Source organism: Silurus aristotelis (genome assembly GCF_946808225.1).
Source record: "Silurus aristotelis genome assembly, chromosome: 19".
In the NCBI taxonomy this organism is placed as follows: Eukaryota; Metazoa; Chordata; class Actinopteri; order Siluriformes; family Siluridae; genus Silurus; species Silurus aristotelis.
In genome coordinates this window covers 17,154,025-17,179,070 of record NC_139592.1, presented here as the reverse complement: position 1 = coordinate 17,179,070, position 25,046 = coordinate 17,154,025, and the positions used below count along the sequence as shown (strand labels likewise).

General features: G+C 40.5%; 1 protein-coding gene and 1 long non-coding RNA gene across 2 annotated transcripts in view; one reads left to right on the top strand and one right to left on the bottom strand.

Moving 5' to 3' along the window:
• Window positions 1-24,497, bottom strand: part of LOC310742049 — a 101,912-nt gene extending 77,415 nt beyond the window's left edge. The window contains exon 1 of the long non-coding RNA XR_014538129.1: window positions 24,218-24,497. This is a non-coding gene — a long non-coding RNA (uncharacterized lncRNA). The remainder of the gene's footprint in view (window positions 1-24,217) is intronic.
• LOC310742038 (citrate synthase, mitochondrial-like) lies at window positions 3,605-12,003 on the top strand. Its single transcript, XM_083570590.1, has 5 exons — window positions 3,605-3,805; window positions 4,013-4,212; window positions 4,734-4,863; window positions 5,388-5,489; window positions 11,769-12,003. Exons 1-5 carry the CDS (start codon window positions 3,677-3,679, stop codon window positions 11,829-11,831), a joined length of 624 nt encoding a protein of 207 aa, XP_083426716.1. The 5' UTR covers window positions 3,605-3,676; the 3' UTR covers window positions 11,832-12,003.
• Window positions 24,498-25,046: the final 549 nt, after the last annotated feature.

Here is a 25,046-nt window from a genome sequence, read left to right as displayed (position 1 = left end):
ATTGGGGTGGTGAGAAATGGTCTCCACAGGAAACAGGATTGTTTGAATCCTGCCTTTGTATGTATAGTTTAGGCTCTATCTCCTCCCTCTCTGCCACCAACTGCTGACCATCTATTACTATCTCTTGCTATGAGGCATGTTTGTGAGGTTGCTTCAAAGGGAAATCTCTCTTCCTATATCTAACTGATGCAGAGCTGAGGTCAATGGCCCTGCCCAATGGCACTGCACTCTATTTGGAAACTGATACTTGACTACTTCCCCTCCAGCTGGCTCCCATGTATCCGTGAACTGTTTCCTTGTTAAGGACATCTACTTCTTGCAGGATCTTGCAATAACATATCTCAATGGCTGATGAAGTCCCTATACAGCAGTCCACGTGTATGTGATATGTATTGACATGGTATGTAAGAACACCATGTCTCACAGTAACAGAATTTTAAATAAGTATTACAAATTGTTTTGTAAGTATTTCTTTTTCTAATGGTTTTGCAAAAGCTGCAGGTAGACTTGTGTGTCTCTGTGGATGTGCAATATCTAAAATATGTAAAATAATATTTAAGTTAACTATTATTCAGATTTGACAGCATCAAAGTTACATATCCAGATAAATCTGACCACTCACTGTGTATAGCACTGAGTATTTCTGTTTTTTTATTTGTTTATGTTTTATTAGGGAATTTGTTTTCGTAGCTACAGCATTCCCGAGTGTCAGCAGCTATTGCCAAAGGCTGTAGGTGGTGAGGAACCATTGCCTGAAGGACTCTTCTGGCTGTTGGTCACAGGCCAGGTGCCCACTGTTGATCAGGTAATGGTTTGCTAATTAGATTGGCTAATTCAGCTCTGGCAACCATTACACATTTTGCAAAGGTACAGACATTGCTCCCATGCTATTTCTTGGGCATTTAAGTCATCCAATTGTATAGCCCTTAAAGTAGATTGATTTCACATACCCATGTTAAACAGCTCCAGCCTGGAGCACAAAGCTGTACTGTAGCTGGTCAGCATTAATGGTCGAATGATATGGAATTTTTAATGGCTGACATGATACCGATATTCAGAAAGCAATCGGGGCAATTGGCTGATGTGATGCACGTAATCAGGGGGAGTGGTGGCTCCAGCGGTTAAGGCGCTGTGTTGCCGATCGGAAGGTCTGGGGTTCGAGCCCCGGTATCGCCAGGCTGCCACTCTTGGGCTCTTGAGCAAGGCCCTTAACCCTTTATGCTCCGGGGGTCCCTTACGAGGGAAATATCAAGGTCCGTGACTTCGGAGTGACGCGGGGTCGCCTTCCCGTGGGCTCACCACCTGCAGGAGGGACCGTAAGGGACGGTGCTGTGAGGATTGGGCAGCAGTCGAAGGCGGGGTATGCCTGCTTAGACTGCTGCCCCCGCGACCCGAATTACGGATAAGCGAAAGAAAATGAATGAATGAATGCACGTAATCACAGAAAATGAGAGACCGGACGAAAATTTGTGAAACATTTATTGTTACATAATACATAATATTTATAACACATTATCTGAAGTCATTCAAAAATATTCACTAGTTAAGTGAATTGTACAAATAAAAAAAAGTTTTATTGCAACTTCAGTGTCTGCTACAAAAAATTATATACCGTATTTTACGGACTATAAGCCGCTACTTGTTTCCCCACGCTTTGAACCTGGTGGCTTAAACAACGAAGCGGCTAATTTATGGATTTTTCCTGGGTTTTCCCGGTTTCACAAAATTCAAGCCAAAAAACTGAGCCCAGTAACATTAGACCAATGAAATTACTTTATATTAAATCGGGTGTGCTCCCACTGATTAGGGCCACAGCACATCATAAATATGGACATATAAGGACATATTCCTCGGTCTTGCACACATGCATTAATACCGGGAAAATGTGGCGGCAGGCTATTCCCAAAATGCCGCTCTGCTCTTAAAGGCGCCACAACATATTTCACCCTTTACACCGTTTAACAGACACTGTCTTTCGTTAAAGCCGGTGTGAAGTTCATTAGTTTCAGTGTAGACAGGTGCGGCTTATTTATGATCAAAATAAAAATATTTGTAAAATTCAGTGGGTGCGGCTTATATTTTGGTGCGCTTAATAGTCCGGAAATTACGGTATTAACAAAAACTAAACAAAATAAATAAACACTTCAGTAAATTAGTTTTAGTGCAGCTTTTCCTTTTGTCTACTAAAATGACTACATAAATAATTATTAAATCTAAACGTGCAAAGTGTAAACAATTGAGGTAACACTTCAGTAAACACACTTACACTGTTACGGCAAATATTTTAACCATTTCATTGCAAATATTACACCTTGCACTTTCCCTGGTGTTGGCTCTGTACAGTATTCCCAGCTATCTGTCAGAATGAAAAAGATAAAAGTTAAAGATATAATTTATAATTAATGAACAAATGAATATTCATTAATTAATCTCAAATAGTATGTGTAATTTCATGTATTTTATTGTACAATATATAGTTAATAACAAATGTCATATAGTTTGTTTACAAAGTATATTTATCTGTATCTTATTTTGCTTGTCTGTTTCATTGTAAAAATAACACAAGCCTGCAGGCGTGTAATTGCATACTTGGTTAGCAGCATGTAGCTTAGCATCGGATTGGAACATATAAAAAGATATACTCTCTGCGATATTACAATGATCATGGACATTTAAATACAGCAGATATTACCCAATAAACATGAAGGAATTTGAACATATTGTTACTATACAGTGGGGGAAATACTTACAAAGAAATGAACAGTCTAGAATTTGTATGGTAGGCTTATTTTAACAGAGAGAGACAGAATAAAAAAGAAAACAAAAAAGAAAGGTTATAAATTAATTTGTATTTGATTGAGTGAAATTAGTATTTGATCCCCTACCAACAAGCAAGAATTCTGAATCCCACAGACCCAAATTAGTACTGTCACTTTAAAAGAGAACTTCTAAAATCAACTCATTATGTGTATAAAAGACACCTGTCACAGAATCAACTTCTTCCATTCAAACCTCTCCACCACCATGGGCAAGACCAAACAAACCTATATCTAAATCTTGTGATTGGCCTGGACCATTTAAAAAAGTCCAATGAAGTAGCATAAAACAAAAGTCTTTTATCTGGGATGTTAATGAGTGGTTTGACAAAAAAATTAAATAATAAAATAAAAAATGTTTATTGTTTTTTTTTTAATATTTGTTTTGTTGCTTCAGTTATTAAATATCTGTAAAGATAAGAAAGTTCTGTATTTTTGATCTTTTCCACCTCTGGTTTGGAATCATATTTCAGTTTGAGTAACAAGATATGTATGATATGTATGATTTCTGTTTTTTCAATAGAGAGTGTTTTGGTGATACTAGATGTTTGCATAACTTTCAATCCTAATGTCTTTTTAAAAAGGCTGTTCTTGTCAGTCTTGGCTCTTCATTTGTCTTGATATGGTATGTGACTGAATTGCAAAAGGCATATTTCTTCGGTTATATTATTGTACTGGATTATTTATTGTTTTCCACACCGTTGAGCACTAAATTATCTGTGAAATGATGATGATTGATTATTATATCTGTGCTTCTGTTGATTAGAAATTCTTCAGCAGTCTTAACGCTGCCTTATTGTCTCTGCAGGTTGTCAAAAGAGTGGGCTAAGAGGGCAGCTCTCCCCTCCCATGTGGTCACAATGTTGGATAACTTTCCAACCAACCTGCATCCTATGTCCCAGTTTAGTGCTGCTGTCACTGCTCTAAATAATGAAAGCAATTTTGCACCAGCATACTCTGAGGGAGTTCATGAGAGCAAGTACTGGGAGGTAACAATAATTATAATTTATTAATTATAAGAAAAAAAAACATTTGCATTGTAATGTGAAAAGCTAAAACTGAGTAGAGAATGAAAGAGTCAACAAGAGCAATCACTGGGAGACAAGTGTTTATTTATTTGCAGAAGCTAAGTAACGTGCAGGCAAGTTATGTGTTCTTTATTCACTTAATGTCTTTTAATTTGTTTTCTGGTTTAGTTTGTGAATGAGGACTCCATGAACCTGATTGCCAAGCTTCCTTGTGTGGCAGCTAAGATCTACCGCAAACTGTACCGTGAAGGCAGCAGCATTGGAGCCATTGACTCAAACCTGGACTGGTCTCACAATTTCACTAACATGTTGGGCTACAATGATCCCCAGTTTCCTGAGCTCATGAGACTCTATCTCACCATCCACAGGTTATAAACATTTTACTTATTGTTTAAAAGGTAAGCCAGTGTTGTATACAGTAATTATAGAGTCTTTTTCAGGAGCCAAATGACAAAGTGCACAAGTAGTAGAATACTGGTGTTTATTGGTTGCGGGAAAATAGGAAAATGTTTAAACTTAAAAGTTTAAAACTTCCTTTTTTGTGTGAGTGCTTTCAGTGTTTTGTAACTTTTGGTGTCACACAAGTGTGAGATGATTTATGTTGTCACACAAGCACACATTTCAGATCGTTGTCTTTGTCCACTCCCTTGCTTTATTTTCATGTCACTATGAAATCATGGAACTTTTGCGTGCTCCAAGCAAAACTCGTGAGGAACATTTTTTCCTAAACCTAAGATATTTAGAAGAAAATAAGTTTTAAACATAAAAATCAGCTTATAATTTTGCACACTGAAATTGCTTTATTGTTCTCACAGATTTGCCTCACACTGCGAGAAGGAAAACTATTTAATAATGGAAACTACATGTGTGTTTTTCTCCACTGATTCAGTGACCATGAAGGTGGCAATGTCAGTGCCCACACCAGTCACTTGGTGGGCAGTGCACTTTCAGACCCATATCTTTCCTTCAGTGCAGCCATGAATGGTCTGGCTAAACCCCTACATGGACTCGCTGACCAGGTACTAGACTAGTAAAGCAGTATTACCTCAGAAATTTTCAGAATGTTCCTTGATTCATTTTTCCTTTTTACTTAGCAGATTTTCTGCTTAATTTAATCTTGACTAATTTACCAATTAGGTCTCAGGTTAGGGATTAGTGCCTATGCCTCATCTCTACTCAAAATTAAGCTGTTAGTATTATCACCTTCAGCATGTCAAATTTGTCTTATCACATTTACCAAGTGAAATGAATCATTTCATGGGGTATATTGGTAAAAGAATTCTAAGGATGGACCCACCAGGCAGGAGGAAAATAGGAAGGCCAAGGAGGAGATTTATGGATGTGGCGAGGGAAGACATGCAGGTAGTTGGTTTAAAAGAAGCAGATGTAGAGGAATGGGGGGGTATGGAGAAGGATGAAGAAGATAATTAATTAAATTACCCATTTTAAATGCATACCTTCAAGCTAAAATTAATGGCATATGAAATATGTATTTTAGAATCTTCTGTTATAAGATGTCTGATTTATTTAATTTTTTTTGCAGGAGGTGCTTGTGTGGCTGACAGCCCTCCAGAAGGAGCTTGGTGGTGAAGTGTCAGATGAAAAGATGAGAGATTACATCTGGAATACACTAAAATCAGGAAGGGTGAGAATAAAAAAAAAAAAAAAACATCTACCTACTAGTTTGTATTTGTATTTGTATTTATTTTTTTTTATGTTTTTTATTTATTTAATTTTTTTTAAGTGCTGTGATTTATAAATATATCTTTAAAAAAAATATATCCGTATATCAATACTCAGTGTTTCCAATTCTATGGCACCTTTTTCTCTACATAATATAAAGTCTTATATTTAGTCTCATGTGACTAATCTGTTTTCATGCAGACACTGAGGCGGAAGCCGAAGTAGCAGCAAATAGAGAAAACTTTATTGAAACAAAAAACAACACAGACCAAAAAGGCGGAGCCAACGCGAATGCCTCCTGCGGGCAGAAAATGTCCTGTGGCGCGCTCACTGCGTGAAATACAACGCGTGTCTGTGAGTAAAAAGATATCCGTGTCTGTGAGTAAATCCAACATACCAGGATCCGGAAAACAAAGGAAAAGTAAATCCCATGTGCGTCCGGAAAGAGACGCGGTCCACTTTGGCCGGGTCGGAACCCGAGACGGGAAGGTACAGTCCTAGGTGCGCCTGGAAAGAGGCGTGGGCTGCGCGAAGAGAGCGAGAGAGAGACGGTGTGTAGCGGGGATGAGCCTGAGTGAGCACATGGTAAGCGCTAAGCGCACACACACGTCCCAAAATGAGCACGCAGAAAACACCAACAGCATACATCCACGTCGGACCATGAGCAATAAAGGACAGCAAGTGTGTGTGCCGTGAGTGTTCATATAGGCGGCATGATTAGCGTGCAGATGAAAGTCAGGTGTGTGGTTAGTATGAGGAGCTCCTAGTGGGCGGTGCATGCACGGGAGACGTATTAGGGTGGTCCCTGACACCACCCCCTCCCCCAGGGGTGGCACAGGGCGCGAGGCGTGGAAGTCCGCCAGAAGCGCAGGGTCCAGCACATCCCGACGGGCCACCCAGGCACGTTCCTCCAGGCCATACCCCTCCCAGTCCACCAGGTATTCGAGGCGACCCCGGCGCCGACGAGAGTCCAGGATGTCACGCACAGCGTAGACTCCACGCTGGTCCAGGACGTCTGGCTGGGCGGGCGCCGCGGGGCCACCTGGGGGGAGAGACACAGGCGAAACACAGGGCTTGAGTAGAGACACATGAAAGGTGGGATGAATGCGGTACCTGGGTAGTAGCTCCAGCCAGTACGCATTATGTCGCTGATCCGACTGGCCACCTTGAGTCGCCGAGTGTCGACGTGCCGGCGGGTCTCACGGACGGCCCTGCGGAGCTAAGTGTGTGCCGACTCCCAGACCCGGCTGCTTTCTCTGAACCAGTAGTCCACAGAGGGCACGTCGCAAGGCTCGTCTGACCACGGGAACAGAGGCAGCTGGAACCCCAACACGCACTGGAACGGGGTGAGGCCAGTAGAGTCTTGGCGAGTTCTGAGCGTACTCTGCCCATGGCAGGAAACGGCACCAGTCCCCTTGGCTCCGGCCGCAGTAGGTCCGTAGGTACCGGCTTAGCTCCTGGATCTTACGCTCTGCCTGTCCGTTTGACTGTGGGTGATAGCCTGATGAGAGGTTCACAGAAACCCCCAGGAGCCGGAAGAAGGCCCGGCAGACCCGTGAGGTGAACTGGGACCCGCGATCAGGCAGGATCTCCTCCGGAAGGCCGAAGTTCCGGAAGACCTGGTGGAAGAGAGTTTCCGCAGTTTCGAGGGCGGTCGGTAGGCCCTTCAAAGGTACGAGGCGGCAGGCCTTTGAGAACCAGTCCACGGCCACCAGGATGCAGGTGTTCCCCTCTGACCTGGGCAGGTCGGTCACGAAGTCGACCCCCAAGTAAGACCAGGGACATCGGGGCACCGGAAGCGGCCGTAGCTTGCCCACCGGCAAGTGGCTGGGGACCTTAGACACAGCGCAGGCAGGGCAGCCTCGGACGTAGTAGGTCACCTCCTTGACCATCCCGGGCCACCAATAGCGGGTCTGGACGAGCTGGACTGTCTGTTTCTCCCCCGGGTGGCCTGAGCCGAGACCCTCGTGGACAGACTGGATGAGCCCACGCCGACAGGGAGTGGGAACGTAGACGCGTCCCTCAGGACAGCCCTCTGGAGCGGGCTCCTGGCGAGTGGCCGCCCGAATCTCTCTGTCGAGGTCCCAGAGGATAGGTCCCAGTATGAGTGCGGGAGGAAGGATTGGTTCCAGGTCGCTGGGCTCCTCAGGTCCGAACATCTGGGAAAGGGCGTCAGCCTTGCCGTTCTGTGCTCCGGCCCGGTAGGTGATGTGGAAGCGGAATCGGGTGAAGAAGAGAGCCCAGCGGGCCTGTCGGGGGTTCAGCCTCCGAGACTCCCGCAGGTACTGCAGGTTTTTGTGGTCAGTGACCACCGTGAATGGGTGCTCGGCCCCCTCCAGCCAGTGTCTCCACTCCTCCAGGGCTAGTTTGATGGCCAGGAGCTCTCGGTTGCCGATGTCGTAGTTCCGTTTCACGGCAGAGAGCTTGTGGGAGTAGAAGGCACAGGGGTGGAGCCGGGGAGGGGTTCCTGACCACTGGGAGAGAGCGGCCCCGACGCCGGTCGAGGAGGCATCCACCTCCACCACAAACGGCTTCTGAGGATCAGGATGTCGCAGTACCGGAGCTTGACAGAAACGCTGGTGGAGCTCGGAAAAGGCCTCCTGTGCCTCAGAGGTCCATTTCAGGGTCTTAAACTTTCCCCGGAGGAGAGACGTGAGGGGGGCGGTGACTTGGCTGTACCCCTGGATGAACCGACAATAGAAGTTGGCGAAACCCAGGAATCGTTGGAGCTCCTTTACGGACCCAGGGGCCGGCCAGTCACTCATGGCTTTTACCTTTCCCTCATCCATTTGTATGCCCTCCGCACTGATGACGTACCCCAGGAAGTGGATCTCAGAGCGGTGTAACTCGCATTTGGAGCAGTTGAGGTATAGCCGATGGGACCGCAGTACCTCCAGAACATCCCGCACGTGCCTCCGGTGCTCCTCCAGATTCTTGGAGTAGATCAGAATGTCATCTATGTACACCATGACGTACCTCTGGAGGAATGGCCGGAACACCTCGTTCATGAAGCCTTGGAAGACCGCGGGAGAGATGGAGAGGCCATAGGGCATGACCCGGTACTCGTAGTGGCCTGATGGCGTGATGAAGGCGGTCTTCCACTCGTCTCCCTTCCTGATCCGCACCAGGTTGTATGCACTGCGGAGGTCGAGCTTCGTGAACACCCTTGCCTCCCTTAGGTCCTCCAGCGCAGACGGCACCAGCGGGAGGGGGTAAGGGTGAGGGACGACCTGAGTGTTCAGCTGCCTGTAGTCGATGCAGGGTCAAAGCCCGCCGTCCTTCTTCCCTACGAAAAGAAGCTGGAGGCGGCCGGGGAGGTGGAGTGTGTGATGAACCCCTGGTGGAACGCCTGTTAGATATACTCCTCCATTGCTCGTTGTTCTGGAGCTGACAGGGGATACACCCGACCCCTGGGCAGCTTAGCGTTTGGGATTAGGTCAATGCTGCAGTCCCAGGGCCGGTGTGGGGGGGAGGCGAGTGGTGGCCCGTGCGCAGAACACATCCTGGAACTCTTGGTAGCACTCAGGGAGCTTCACCTGTGAGGGGGCTGTGGCTTCCACGTCGGACTATGAGCAATAAAGGACAGCGAGTGTGTGTGCCGTGTGTTCATATAGGCGGCATGATTAGCGTGCAGATGAGAGTCAGGTGTGTGGTTAGTATGACGGTGAGGAGCTCCTTGTGGGCGGTGCACGCACGGGAGACGTAGTAGGGTGGTCCCTGACATCTGTACATTGTAATGATTAACTGTTTATTTAAAAAGCATGGCTTTCTATAGCCAGTCAGTTTTCACACACATTTGACAGTGTTAACACGTGTATTATCATGAAACTTACTGGACTTTGTAGTAAAAGAAACTGTACATTGCAGCCTAAAATCTGAAAGACTTGGCAATGACAAATGATTAGATCAACTTATTCAGGGAATATGTATAAAAATGTACAAAGGCCACATATTGAGTTTTTAACTATCTTTAATTTAAACATTTTAAAGCCTATAGCAGGGGTCACCAACGTGGTCAAACTCAGTGTCAAATCCGGCCCGATATAGATCTATTATTATTGTTATTAATGTCCCGGCGATATAAAGCGCTGATAAACAAAAACTACCGAACTACCTTACCGAACGCGAGGCGACCTGGGAACATTCCAGGTTCAATCAAGTCGAGCTTCTGTTGATGTATTTAACCCTATTGTAAAGTTATTGTGAAGATCCTCACAATGGCGAAGAGAAAAGTGGATTCTGAAAACAGAGCCTTTCAAAACCCATGGGATTCTTAGTAGATATTTACTGACACTGCCGGTAAACCTGTGTGTTTTAAATTAGTAAATTAGTGGAGCGAATGTGGCTGTAATTAATTAATTTAATATAAGACGCACTACAAGACAAAACATCAGGAGAAGCTAAAAAACCTGAATGCAGAGCAGAAGATGCAGAAAGTAGAAGAGTTAAAGAAGAATCTGACATTTCAGCAGACTTTTTCACCAGAGCAAAATCACAAAGTGAAGCTGGTGTGAAAACAGAGGAGAAATCAGTCACATCAGCCAGTTATTTACTCAGGGAGTGTTTCTGAAGAGCTGCATGATGAAGCTGTGCGACGTCTGGTGTTTGACGAGATATTTTTATGGAGAGTAAAATATTTTAAGTTATTTAAAGTTTAAGATTATTTTTTATAAAATGCATAAGAGCAAAGAAATCTGTTTTTTTTTTTTTTTGATTTGTTGTTATTTTAACATTTACTTAAAAGCACAATTTTCATTTATTTGTTCAGGGTTTTTTCGCAGCATGTTCATATTTCTAACGTATAATTTTGACAGGAGATCTTTTTATGGAGAGTTATTTATTTAAAGTTTAAGTTTATTTATTCTGGAATAATATTTCTGTCTGTATTTATTTATATTAATGTTAAAAAAACATCTAGTTTTAGTGTGTTCAATAAATGTTTATTCTGTTTGGCCCGTGACCTAAAGTGTGCTTTGAGTTTTGGCCCCCTGTGCAATTATGTTTGGCACCCCTAAATATAATTAATTATTAATAATAACATATAATTAAAGGTAAATTGGACAAAAATTTGTTATTTCAGAATTGTGTATCTAACTGGTAGCCCTTCACATTAGTCGGTACCCAAGACTCTTGGTGTCAAAAAGGTTGGTGACCCCTGGCCTATAGTATAGTGGTGTGCATGCAGGACATGCAAATTAAAAATTAAATTAAAAAAACAACAAAAAATAACAGCATTGAGTATGAAAGGTGAAGCAATTTTTGTAAATCAACATTTGTCTTGTATTTTGCAGAGGGCAAGTTGACAACCATGCTTAAAAAATCTATATAAAAGATAAACAATGTATTATATTTTAAACACTGTATTATATAAAATATAATACATTGTTTAAAAAATAGACATTTTGTTCAATTGTGAAGATATATAATATATATAATAAATGTAATTCTGTATAATAATTTTGATATATGCATGAATATGCAAACATTGAAAACAAGCATTTGAACATTTGAAGCCGCAGTAAATTACATTTGAAAATAGATAAGTTACCTGTTGTAGTAGACAAATGCTATAAAATAGAACAGAATGGAGAAACGCAACAAGCTAACAGGCTTGAGTAAAAATAAATAAATAAATAAATAAAAAAGGAAAAATATATGTATAGACAAAATATTTAAACCTACCTCACCATCCTTTTACTGTAACTGGTGAAAGGATATTTCATCTTTCAGGTAATTATGGTCATGTCTGAGTTTAATGTTATTTTCTTTTTTGTAATAATAATAATAATAATAATAATAATAATAATAATAATAATAATAATAATAATAATAATTATTATTATTATTATTATTATTATTATTATTATATATTTTTTGTTTATATGCATTATCTTATGTATGTCATTAAAGGCTTGGACAAAAAACAACTTCTATATACATCTTTATAATAACATTTTAATTAAAGGCCATGGAGGATGCAGCGTTGCACACTTTGGCCAGTTGATCCAAGTTGTTTTAGTGTTGTTTTTTTCAAGTGAAGATCTTGGATGATACTTCGCATTAGGTAAAAAGTACAAAAAGTATAAAGTACTGTAACTTTGGGGTGTTTGTTTCCTAAGATGGTTATTTTCATTATCTTCTCTAAGACCTTTTTTTTTTTTTTTAAATATGGCTAAAGTCTTCTTTAACAATGAAAGCTGAAGCCCATTATTGTGCCAAAACTTTATTGTATGTGTCCTAGGTGGTGCCTGGCTATGGGCATGCTGTTCTGAGAAAGACAGACCCACGTTACACATGTCAGTGAGAGTTTGCCTTAAAACACCTTCCCAATGATGCCATGTTCAAAATGGTGTCTCAGCTTTACAAGATTGTGCCCAATGTGTTACTGGAGCAGGGCAAGGCCAAGAACCCTTGGCCCAATGTTGATGCTCACAGTGGAGTACTACTGCAGGTGAATAATTATATTTATCTCATTTTCTGGATTATGATGTTTTATTTGTTTTTTATTTGAGTTTTTTTTTTTCTTGGGTCAGTAATTTAAAAGGTGGTGTTAGTTGCAAGTTAGATATTCAATATCTGGCTACATTAATATCAATAACTGCCAATTCATACATCTATTTAATCAATCAATTGTGTGACAACAGCACAATACATATAATAAGGCAGATCGATTATAGATAAATAATTTAAAACGTCAGTAATATAATGTTTCTTCTAAGGTTTAACAAAGAAATACAAATCTGTAGCGCTTAAATTTGTAGATATTATAAGTTACAAGAAATTATATTTGTTGTATGGAATTATGTTTTTACATTTATTAGCTGTTTCTTGACATCTTTGTTTTTGATTACTGTCAAGATATAATGTATTATGCATTTTATCAGTGCTACTTAACAAATATTTCCTAATATATTTGTGTTTTTGTTTGTTTGTTTTTTTGTGTGTATTTGTGTAGTATTACTGAGTAGACTGAGATGAACTACTACACAGTGCTGGTTGGTGTGTCTTGGGCCTTGGGTGTGCCGGCTCAGCTGATTTGGAGCAGAGCGCTGGGCTTCCCTCTGGAGCGTCCCCAATCCATGAGCACAGATGGACTTATGACCCTAGTAGGGGCCAAGTCAGCCTAGATAGAACAGGCCAGTATAGATGAGAGGATGGGGTACAGAAGCTTTAGTTGTGAGTTTTAGTTGAGACTTTGGGCTTAAAAAGAAATTCCACCAAAATCAAAAGTACCATTTAACATTGTTGTTAAATTGACAGTTTCCAGATTTAGTCCAAATTTGTGAAAACCGGTCACTGATTTTTCTCTACATTTTATGTTCAATACAAATTCAGATTAAATATTTTTTTTCCCCCTGGTAAGTTAGGATACATAAAACAAGGAAAGACTCTTAACAACTTCATTACTTATATTGAGTCGATTGCTTTGTGTGTACATACATAATTTATTGGACTACTCAGACAGTTTTCCCAATAAAGAGACAGTTTTTTCCTCCCCACAGCCTTTGCAGCAAAACCGTAGTGTTTTAAAATAATTTTTCATGCCATACCCTTCATGTAATAAAAGCAAAACCCATACATTGCCCTTTTAAAATTCCACTCTCAATCTAAATGCTATGACCAGGAATAGTCGTCTACTTTCTTTTTAGGAGATTTCTCCATTCTATACAAAAATAGTCAACTTTGATTATATCATTTGTTTTCATTTGTTTTGTAAATACATATATTCAAATACATGTAAATACATACATTTAAAGTTTTAGCCTATATACAAACAGTTTGTCAGCAGTGAGTCTCATCTTGTGTACATGAGACCTTGTGTCCACAGACTGGTACTGATTTGTTTCATGTTTGCTTTAAGTCAGTCAGTGGTTTAAATCGTATTGCAATGTCAGTTGACAGACTTTTAACACTCCACATAGTTACATGAACACTTATTTTCAATCACCTTCCCTGTCTATAGGTTTTCACAAATCCAGAGGTTTTATAATGCAATGCTTTTTCCTGTAGATGTATTTTGATTGTGTTTTGATCATTGTATCCTATCAGGTCACTGCATTACTGTCAGGGATTCCCCTGCCACGCCTCCCTCGGCCACTGTCAGGGATTCCCCTGCCACGCCTCCTTCGGCCGCTGTCAGAGATTCACCCTGCCACGCCCCCCTTGGTAGCTGTCACGCTGCCTCATTATCCCTTGCCGGCCATGATAACCGACAGCTGTGGCTCATTATGGACTAGACTATATAAACTCACGTTCTCGAGTCACAGGCTGTTCTTGAATTGTCATGCTGGTCATTCCGCGACCGCCAGCCTTCCCGCTGGTTCTGTCTCCAAGAGTCTGTTTCCGCGTCGGATTATTCTTTGCCGTGGAGTTACTTTCGTTTCAGGTTTTGCTTTCCGTTGGACATTTACTTTCGTGTTGGATTACTCGTCCCGAGCGGATATTCTTTGTTTGCTTTTCTTTGCGGCTTGTGAGTGTTTCTTTTGTTGAACTGATTTGAATAAACTATGATTGAGTTATTTCCGCTTCCGCGTCCTGTCCAGCAGCCTGACAATTACAAAGAACTTGAATTCTAAATAAGTTACTAAGTAATGAATAACTAGTAACGAATAAATTATGGACAAAGGGGACAATTTGGTTAAATAAAAAAAAATGCTTGGAGATGGTTTTGGAGGGTCGGGGTAATAAATGTTTTTAACAAATTGTTTTCAGAGAATTTTCTGCTGACCCACAAAATGAATTTATACAGTTGGTTGGGAAAGTATTCATACCCTTACAGGTTTTGCACACTTTATTGTGTAATACATTTTATACAAAAAAGAAAACCTTAGATTTACTTTTTCAATCTACACAAAATTAAACCATAATAACAAAGTGAAGTGACAAATGTTCTTAACATTGAAATGTATAAATTAATTTCAATTGAAATCTAATTTAAATATGTATTCAGATCCTTTATTCTGTACTCTGTGGAAGTTCTATTAGCAGCAATTACAGCTTCTTGGGTAGGTCTCTACAAGCTATGCATATTTAGATTTGGATAGTTTCTCTGATTCTTCCTGGCAGACACACTAAAATGTTCAGGTATTTACTCAGATGATGTGAGGGTCTGTAATTTTGCTGGGCTACTCAGTAACAAAAAGCCAGTCATCATTATCTGTTGGTTTTGGGCCATTGACTGGCATGAAGGTTAAATTTTTAACATGACAGAGTTTGTGGCCACTTTGTAGCAGGTTTTCCTCAAGGACCTCATGCTCTCAGGGCTTTTTTTTAATGTGCCTGCTATAACCATTTTACTTAGGACTAGCTTCTGTCTAGCCAATCTAAATTAATGCCTGATTATTGTTTTTCCAGTTTTCTGTGGCCATTGGGTTCTGAGTCACTCTTCTGACCAGTGCCCTTCTAGCCTGGGTAATGTGTATGAATGAATCGCCAGCTTTGTCTTTGTGGTGCCAAAGTACTTGTGTTTTTTGGTACAGTGGTGGAAATAATTATTTAATCCCCAGCTGGTTGTGAGTTTACCGTCTTACAAAGAAATAAACAGTCTGGAGTTTTTATGGTAGCTTCATTTTAGAGAGACCGAATATAAAAAAAATCCATAAAGCAAATCACAAGAATTCGGACTCCCACAGACCCAAATTAGTTCTGTCCCTTTAGTAAAGTGCTCCTAATATCATGCATGTTTTGTTTTTTTGTCATATTGTAAGCCCCATCCACAACTGATCTTCAGTGTTCTAGCTGAGGCCAGAAGGTTCTCATCCAAGTTTCTACAGTGCATGGCCCTGTTCATGTGGTGAAGTCACCCTGTACCCTTAGCAGAGAAACAGCCCCAAAGCAGAATGTTTGGCGGTGGGGATGGTGATTGTGGGGTCTTTCTGCATTTCTCTGCTTCCACACACGACGAGTTGAGTTGATGCCAAAGAGCTCAATTTTGGTTTCATCTGACCACATCACATTCTCCCAAGCCTTCTCTGAATTATTCATGTGTCAATTGTCAAACTTCAGATGGGTCTGATCATTTGCGTTCTTCAGCAGCAAGACCTTGGTGTGTTACCAATGGTTTTCTTGGTGACTGTGGTCCCAGCTCTCTTATTATAACAAGCTTTTATATTAAGGCTGACCCCTTAACTTTCTCAGAATCATCCTCACCTCATGAGGTGAGATTTTGCATGGATCTCCAGAGCGAGGGCGATTCACTTATCTTGCATCTCTACCATTTTTTTTTATTTCTTAACAAGCTTCTTGCTGATGGTCTTAGCCCATTCCAGCCTTGTGCAGGTCTACAATCTTGTCCCTGATGTCCTTTGACAGCTATTTGGTCTTTCCCATAGTGGTGGTGATGTTTTAATGGAAGAGGTTGCTATACACATAACCAGTTGATGTCGGTAGTTCTTTCCTCAAGGGTTGGTACGGGATCCAATACTTATTTCATTCGATCAAATACAAATTAATTTATATGTAATATTACATTTTTTATTTTGGACTCCTTTTTTTCATATTGTTTCTTTTTGTTCAAATAAACCAACTATAAGAATTCTAGAATTTTCATTTCTTTGTAAGTGGGTAAATTTACAAAATCAGCAGGGGATCAAGTAATAATTTCCACCACTATACATATATAGCTTTATAAATTGTTTTATTCCCTCGTCCAGATCTGCAGTGACTTCAAACCAATTGGTACCTCGAGGCCCATGCTTTTGTTTATGCTGATGAGCAAAGTTTGAAATCAAAGAACTAAAACAATCGATTAAAATGAGCTTTTATTTTCTGATATTTACATTTAAACATATGAAACAACTTTGAACATGGCTAGCATTTTGTTTGAAGCCACTAATTTTATTTTATTTTTTTCCAAATTAATCAAAGATTTTGGAACTGGCAGGGGTTTACAATCTGTGTTAGATTGTGTTAGACTGTTTAAATGATTAATTGCTCTAAATGTTTACTCTTGGTTTTGCCTGTGAAGGCACTAATCTTTATGGCTCATAATGATTATAGCAGAAAACCAGGGGGTCATTCATCATACATCACTAACTTCATCTGAGATCAAATAACATATCCAGATCCATTTCCAATCGTGTTAATGGTTCAATGATCAGGCTAATTAATTTATTTGAACATATGTGGGGATTTGATTAGTAGAGCTAGTTGGAGTTGAAGATTATTGCACATTCATGCGCTGCTTGAAAAGCCCTATATTGATACTAGAAACCATAATCTGCAGCACTGTGATTGGCTGGTTATTGGTATAGTGGCCAAATAGCTTACATTTCTTTTAACCGCTGCATAATTATTGCTTAAAGGTTAAAATTTAAATTTGAAAGTCTGTGAGGCCATGAAACACCTGACTAAAAGTTTACTAAGCATTAAAACACTCATATATATATATATTTATATATATTTTTTTGTTGTTGTTTGTTTTCTACTTTTTACTACTTAAACTACTTAACGAGTCAAATTTATTGAGGGTTCAACAAATAGTCAATTTTTCATTCACTAGAAAATTATATTTTTTTTAAAAGTAAGTTGTTGTGTAAGCTCTGTGGTGTTCTTGCACCACAAGGCTGTGACAGACTTCCTGTATCACCTCCACTTATAAAGCCATGGTCTAATCCTGTTTACATAAAGTAAGCCAGTTTCCAATCAAGCTTGAGCTCACAGACCTGTTGCCATAACAGCAACTCCAGGATGTGCTGCAAAGAGCCAAATTTTGGATAATTTTTTTTCAACAATAATCAGCAACCAGCAAATTAAGTAAACCATGTACAGTAAAACCCCATTGTACAAGCATAATTCGTACTTGAAAATTGCTCGTAGGTCCATTTGCTCAGACGTTCGAACTGATTTTCACTTTTACATTCATTCTTATAGGGATTTAATCCGTTCCGAGACCTCATTCAATAGCTTATTTCTGCACTTAAAAAGTATATGTAGCCTATTTTAACAAACAAATACACTACAAATTACCGTAATGTAAACATAATTTAACACTTACTCATGTAATAGTGGTTGATTGCGAGTGTGAAACACACACCACGCCCATAACCTTCTCGGTTTCCATGGTAATTCTATTTACTTTTCACAACAGTTGCTCGTACAACAGGGTTTTACTGTACAAAGATCGGGCTCCTGCTGTTACAACCCAATATAGGATTAAACTATAAAAAAAAAATCAAAAACAGGGCAAGATCAAGATTAAATTTTTTTTTTTATTTAAACATGAAAAGCATGTTCTATGCAGATGATTTTTATTCCCATTAACCACACAGAGTAAATGTCATAGTTGATAAGAAAACAACCACAACACTTGAACTTCCAAATTACAGGCAACATATTAACTGTACGACAAGAGGGAAAAACACACTGGATCATTGCTACACCGTTCTTAAGGACTCGTATCGCTCTGTACCCCGGGCAGCTTTAGGGAACTCTGATCACTGCTTGGTTCATCTTATTCCAGCATACAGGCAGAAACTAAAATCTGTTAAGCCTGTAGTCAAAACAGTGAAGAGATGGACCAGTGAGGCAAAGCAGGAACTACAAGACTGCTTTGAATGCACTGATTGGAGTGTCTTTGAGACTGAAACTGACAGCCTGGATGACATGCCTGACACTGTGACATCCTACATCAGTTTTTGTAAAGACGTGTGTGCCAACCAAAACCTTCTGCAAGTTCAGTAACAACAAGCCATGGTTCACAGCCAAACTGAAAAAACTTCGACATGCCAAGGAAGATGCATACAGGGGGAGGACAAAGCACTGTACAAGCAGGCCAGGAACCAACTGATAAAAGAGATCAGAATAGCCAAAAGAAGCTACTCTGAAAAGCTAACGACCCTGCATCAGTGTGGAAAGGCCTGCAAAATATCACAAACTACAGGAGACCACCCCTCCCCACTGAAGCAAACAAAGACCTGGCTGACGACCTCAACACCTTCTACTGCAGGTTTGAGAACAATATCTTCACACCTCTCATCCAACCCAGCCCAATGTCTGCCCCCATCACACCTCTAAAATCCCCTCTTACAACTCCTCCCAGCACTCAAGTTGCGCTCACGATTTGTGAAAAGGATGTGTATCGGCTATTTCAAAGACAGAAGACGAGGAAAGCTCCAGGCCCAGACGGTGTCTCCCCCTCCTGTCTCAAAGCATGTGCTGACCAACTGGCTCCCATCTTCACCTCTATCTTCAACAGATCACTGGAGTTGTGTGAGGTCCCCTCCTGCTTTAAACTCTCCACAATCATCCCGGTCCCCAAGAAACCCTCCATTACTGGACTTAATGACTACAGGCCTGTCGCTCTGACATCTGTCGTCATAAAGACCTTTGAAAAGCTGTTATTGGCCCATCTAAAGAAGGTGACAGAACAGCTGCTGGATCCCCTATAGTTTGCATACAGAGCAAACAGATCGGTGGATGACGCAGTCAACATGGGGCTAAACTACATTCTGCAACACCTTGACTGCCCAGGAACATATGCCCGGATTCTGTTTGTTGACTTTAGTTCGGCTTTCAACACAATAATTCCGGGAATTCTCCAATCCAAACTCCTGAACCTCACTATACACCCTGCCATCTGTCAATGGATCACCAGCTTCCTGACAGGCAGGAAACAACAGGTGAGACTGGGAGGTGTTACCTCCGGTATTCGGACAGTCAGCACTGGTGCTCCTCAGAGGGGGTGTCCTTTCCCCACTGCTATTCTCCCTTTATACGAATGACTGCATATCAAGTGACCCAACTGTCAAACTCCAAAAATTTGCAGATGACACCACGCTCATCGGACTAATCCAAGATGGTGATGAGTCTGCATATGAGCAGGAGGTGAAGCAGCTGGTGCTATGGTGCAGTCAGAACAACCTTGAGCTAAACTCACTCAAAACTGTGGAGATGATAGTGGACTTTAGGAAACACCCTTCAACACTACTCCCCCTCACAATATCCAACATCCCTGTGTCATCTGTGGAGAACTTTAAGTTTCTGGGCACTACCATTTCCCAAGACCTGAAATGGGAATCAAACATAAGCTCGATTCTGAAAAAGGCCCAGCAGAGGATGTACTTTCTTCGTCAATTAAGGAAGTATAGTCTGCCACAGGAGCTGTTGATACAGTTCTACACTGCAGTCATTGAATCTGTCCTGTGCTCATCAATCACCATCTGGTTTGGAGCAGCAACAAAACAGGACAGAAACAGACTGCAGAAAACTGTTAAAACAGCAGAAAAAATCATTGGTGCCCCCCTGCCTACTCTCCAGGACTTGTACCATACAAGAACCAGAAACCGGGCAGAAAAAATCATTAATGACCCTTCATCTTTCAGCTCCTCCCTTCTGGCAGGCGCTACAGAACTTTGTTCACTAAAACTGCCAGACACAGGAACAGTTTCTTTCCCCAAGCAATCACCCTCACTAACAACTGACCCTAATTATATTCCCTGCTTCACATCTATGAGTACTGCACAGAACTGTCAGTCATCACATTATCTGTGTATGTTGCACACACTATTGCTGCTATATACTGTACAAAGTTTTATAGTAAACTCTCTAATCATACCTGGCACACAATACTGTGATTTGCACTACCATGCACTCCCACACTTTATGTACATTACTGGTCTGTATCCCTATTTATTACCCACACTGTCTATACTGTCTCACATTGTCTGTATTGTCTGTATTGTCTTGTATAGTCTGTTTTTGTCTTGTCGTGTCTGTTTTGTCATGTATAGGTTTTTATTTATGTCTGTACTTTTGAGAGTAACAAACAGCTGGAACCAAATTCCTTGTGTGTGTCAACACACTTGGCCAATAAACCTGATTCTGATTCTGATTCTGATATAACAATTTCCACACTTAATTCACCAAGAGAAGACAGTAATTACCATTTTCTATGTGGTATTACAAGTGTTTGTTGTTTGTGTGCTTTTTACAGGATACTTTACCGGTAGAGCAGATTAGCCATGTTGCACCACGTTATCGACTTGGTAGGACTATTGTTCCAACCACTAAGGACAGATTCATAAATAACCTGCCTGATTTATCTCAATTTCTCACTAAACCCATAACTGATAATAATCTTGATGAAATAACTAACAACATAAACCTTATCCTCACTAGCACATTAGACACCGTTGCCCCCATCCGGTTAAAAAAGGTTAGAGAACAAGCACCTGCACCTTGGTATAATAGTCATACGCATGCCTTCAAGAGAACAACATGTAATCTGGAGAGAAAATGGAGGAAAACTAAATTGGAGGTATTTAGAATTGCGTATAAAGACAGTATGCTCAGCTACAGACAGGCGCTAAAAGCTGCTAGAGCTGAACACCTGAGCAAACTCATAGAAAATAACAAAAACAATCCCAGGTTCCTTTTCAGTACTGTAGCTAAACTAACTACAAACCAGGGCTCTGAAAATTGTGTTCCATCACAGTTTAGTAGTGAGGACTTTATGAATTTCTTCACTGAAAAAAATAGATAACATTAGAAAAACATTTGTGGCAGTTCAACCTCTGACACCATCTCCTGAGACAGTGTTACCTTCAACTCCACAACTCCACTGTTTTAAATGTATAGGACAGGAAGAGCTGTATAATGTTATTGCCAAAGCTAAATCGACAACATGTCAGTTAGATTCAATTCCTACTAAATTACTGAAGGAAGTGTTATATACAACTGGTGAACCTCTTCTGAATATTATTAACTCTTCACTATCGTTAGGACATGTCCCTAAATCCCTCAAGTTAGCAGTTATTAAGCTCCTCATTAAAAAACCTAATCTGGATCCAAACACGCTATCGAATTACAGACCAATTTCAAATCTCCTAATTATGTCTAAGATTTTAGAAAAGATTGTCACTGCCCAGTTATGTTCCTACCTGCAAGAGAACAATATCTTTGAAGAATTTCAGTCAGGTTTTAGGCCCCATCATAGCACAGAAACTGCTCTGGTTAAAATCACTAATGACCTGTTTTTAGCTTCAGACCAAGGCTTCATCTCTCTCCATTGTTATGCTGATGATACTCAGCTATATATCTCATCTAAACCAGGCGATACAGCTCAATTAACTCGGATAACTGAGTGTGTTAAGAAAATAAGAGATTGGATGACCCATAACTTTCTACTTTTAAATTCTGATAAGACTGAGATTTTGCTTATCGGCTCAAAAACTAGTATACAGAAGCTCCAGCATCTCAACCTGTATTTAGACGGATGTTCTGTAACCACTAGTTCAACGGTAAAAGACCTGGGAGTTATTTTAGACTGCAACTTATCTTTTAAAAATCATCTCAACCAAGTTACAAAAACAGCCTTCTTTCACCTTAGAAATATTTCTAAGTTAAGAAACATGTTGTCTATATCCGATGCAGAGAAGCTCGTCCATGCGTTTATGACCTCCAGAATAGACTACTGTAATGCATTACTAGGTGGATGTCCTGCATCATTAATAAACAAGCTTCAGTTAGTCCAGAATGCAGCAGCCAGAGTTCTCACAAGGTCAAGAAAATATGATCACATAACCCCAATCTTATTATCCCTTCACTGGCTTCCTGTTAAGTTTTGAATAGACTACAAACTATTACTTCTCACTTATAAAGCAATAAATGGTTTGGCTCCTATGTATCTATCCAGTCTTTTAACACGCTACAATCCGCCATGCTCCCTGAGATCTCAAAACTCTGGGCTTCTAGTAGTTCCTAGAATAGCAAAGTCCACTAAAGGTGGTAGAGCATTTTCACATTTAGCTCCTAAACTCGGGAATAGTCTTCCTGACAGTGTTCGGGGCTCAGACACACTCACCCAGTTTAAGTGTTGATTAAAAACATATCTTTTTAGCAAAGCCTACACATAACACGTCTCTCATCATAACCTTGTGCTCCAGAACATCTGATCACATGCACATTATCAACTTGTGCTGTTAATATCATGAACAGCAGCTACGCTAATTCCTCTTCACTGCTTCTCTTTCTCTCCCCATCCCGAGACACCCTAAAGGTTTAGCCAGCTCCAGTCACCTCCCACCTCGTGATGATTACGGACCTTTGAAGAAGTAGATGCCGAACTCGCAAACATCCCGAACCATCTAGAGACGTACCAGTGCCATTTGGATCCTGCTACATGTGTGGAGTTGACATTGGACCTCCTGGAGTGTTTAAAGGCTCTGGCATGGAGAAGCTGATGCTGGATCTGTTATTATCACAAATGCTGAGCTTATAAAACTAGGAGCTACTAACCATATAGACTGTATAAGACTGCAGAAAGAACATCACTTATAATCTTATACTCCAGTACTCATTAGTTCTCACTCTCCAGTGTTCTGTATTGTTGAAAGATTTATGATCAAACTCTTGATGTCACCCAAATGAGGATTGGTTCCCCTTTTGAGTCTGGTTCCTCTCAAGGTTTCTTCCTCATAACATCTAAGCGAGTTTTTCCTTGCCACAGGCTTGCTCATCAGGGATAAATGCACACCATTCACCTTGACTGTTCATTTCTGTAAAGCTGCTTTGAGACAATGTCTGATGTGAAAAGCGCTATACAAATAAACTTGACTTGACTTTATATACAATTAAAACGGTTAAATCCAAAGTAGTCCAAAGAGGCACCTTCACAGACAAGAGCAACAGTGGAATTTTAACCAACATGGTAGTGGCAATGGCAAAAAGTAAAGATAATAATGGGCGGTTTGAAAACATATGCAGAGGTTCAATCAATAGAGAATCTTCATCAATCAGCATGATTTAATGTTCCCATTTTCTTTGCATAAACAAATGAATTTTGTAAAACCTTATGTCTTAAATTTATTTCCTAAGACATATTATGCAATAAACTGAATTTATTGTGCAAGGCTCAAACTTTTATTAATATGCAAAATTTAAGAAAATATTGTTAACATAAATGGCACATAAGTTTAAAACCTGCTTTTGTAAACCAAAAAAAAAAATCTAAAATCTTTGTTTTTCCATGGTGTCCTATCTGAATCATTGCACCTCTTAATACCTTCATTATGATGCTTTGACTATAGAAACCATTAATATTACACCGAAACACAGTATAAGGAGCACTGCATCACAGACAGGTGTCCAATGCGGCCAGAATGAATGGCATTACTAAAGCAAGAAACCCGATTAACACAATGCAATTCTCCTTTTACATTGCAATAACAATGCAATTCTCCTTTCTCCTTTACGTCATCTCTTGCAGAAGCATCAATATTAACTTTATAAAATGGCCCTGGGTTTTCCATGCATTTTTTATGCATTTTTGTACATTCTTTCTGTGCATTGTGTTTTTCCTGAGGATTTGATATTAGGTAACTTGTATGTATGTAGGGAAAAATGTTTTATATATAAATGTGCAATTTGCTTCACCCTGTTCAATTTGCTACATATGTGGGTTGTGAGCTCTGACTAGTGTGCTCTCTGACCATTCATTTAAAGGACATGAGAATGCTGACATGATAGGACATCATCTAGAGGGCCTTGGTTTGGGCAAGAAACCTTTCTGAAGGTCTTGCAGTATTCGGTGATGTGACTGCTGAAACCTGGTGGGATAGAAACTCCAATATAAAATTGCACTTGCCATTTTGCCATCCTATCTGTGCTAGAGTATCAGCCATGTCGTCGGGGACTCTGAAAATCAAATCTTTATCTGTGTTTTTTAGCTTTGTCATATCTGTTGGTATTTACCTGGATATTGGATTACCTCACAGACTGACCACAGTATGTGAGGACTCGTGCCTGTGAGTCTGACATGGTTGTCTGCAACACTGAGCCCCACAGGAGCCCTGTTCCATTCCACCATCTACACTGTAGACTTCATGTTCAGCTCAGCAACCTGTCACCTGCAGAAGTTTTCTGATGACTTTGCCATCGTCGGCCTGATCACAGATGATGATGACGGGGAGTACATGGGACTGATCCAGAACTTTGTGGACTGGTGCCAATGAAGCTGCCTCCAGATAAATGCGAGCAACCTGTCACCTGCAGAGGTTTTCTGATGACTTTGCCATCGTCAGCCTGATCACAGATGATGATGATGGGGAGTACATGGGACTGATCCAAAACTTTGTGGACTGGTGCCAATGAAGCTGCCTCCAGATAAATGCGAGGAAGACAAAAGAACTAATGGTGGATTTCTATAGGCACAAACAAACTTCATTATCACCAGTGAACATTCAGGGAACAGACATTGAGAGAGTGGATGCTTATAAATACCTGAGTGTTCATCTGAACAGCAAACGATTGGACAGATAATACTGAAGCAATTTAAAAGAGAGGACAGAACAGCCTCCTTCTGCTGAGGAGAGTAAGGTCTTTTGGAGTGCAAGGGGAGCTAATGAAGACCTTTTTTGACTCTGTGGTGGCCTCAGCCATCTTCTATGGTGTGGCTCTGGCTGCTATTGCAGGTTTTTTTTTTTTTTTTACATTTTATAATGTATAATTTATTTATACACAAGTGTTTGTAGGATTGTAGAATCATAAAAAATGTAATTAGTAAAATATAGAAAAAAATATG

Coding starts and splice junctions, on each gene's coding strand:
- LOC310742038 (XM_083570590.1), top strand. CDS start 3,677: ATGTTGGATAACTTTCCAACCAACCTGCATCCTATGTCCCAGTTTAGT. Junction 3,806..4,012: donor ATGAGAGCAAGTACTGGGAG/GTAACAATAATT, acceptor TTTCTGGTTTAG/TTTGTGAATGAGGACTCCAT. Junction 4,864..5,387: donor TACATGGACTCGCTGACCAG/GTACTAGACTAG, acceptor TTTTTTTTGCAG/GAGGTGCTTGTGTGGCTGAC.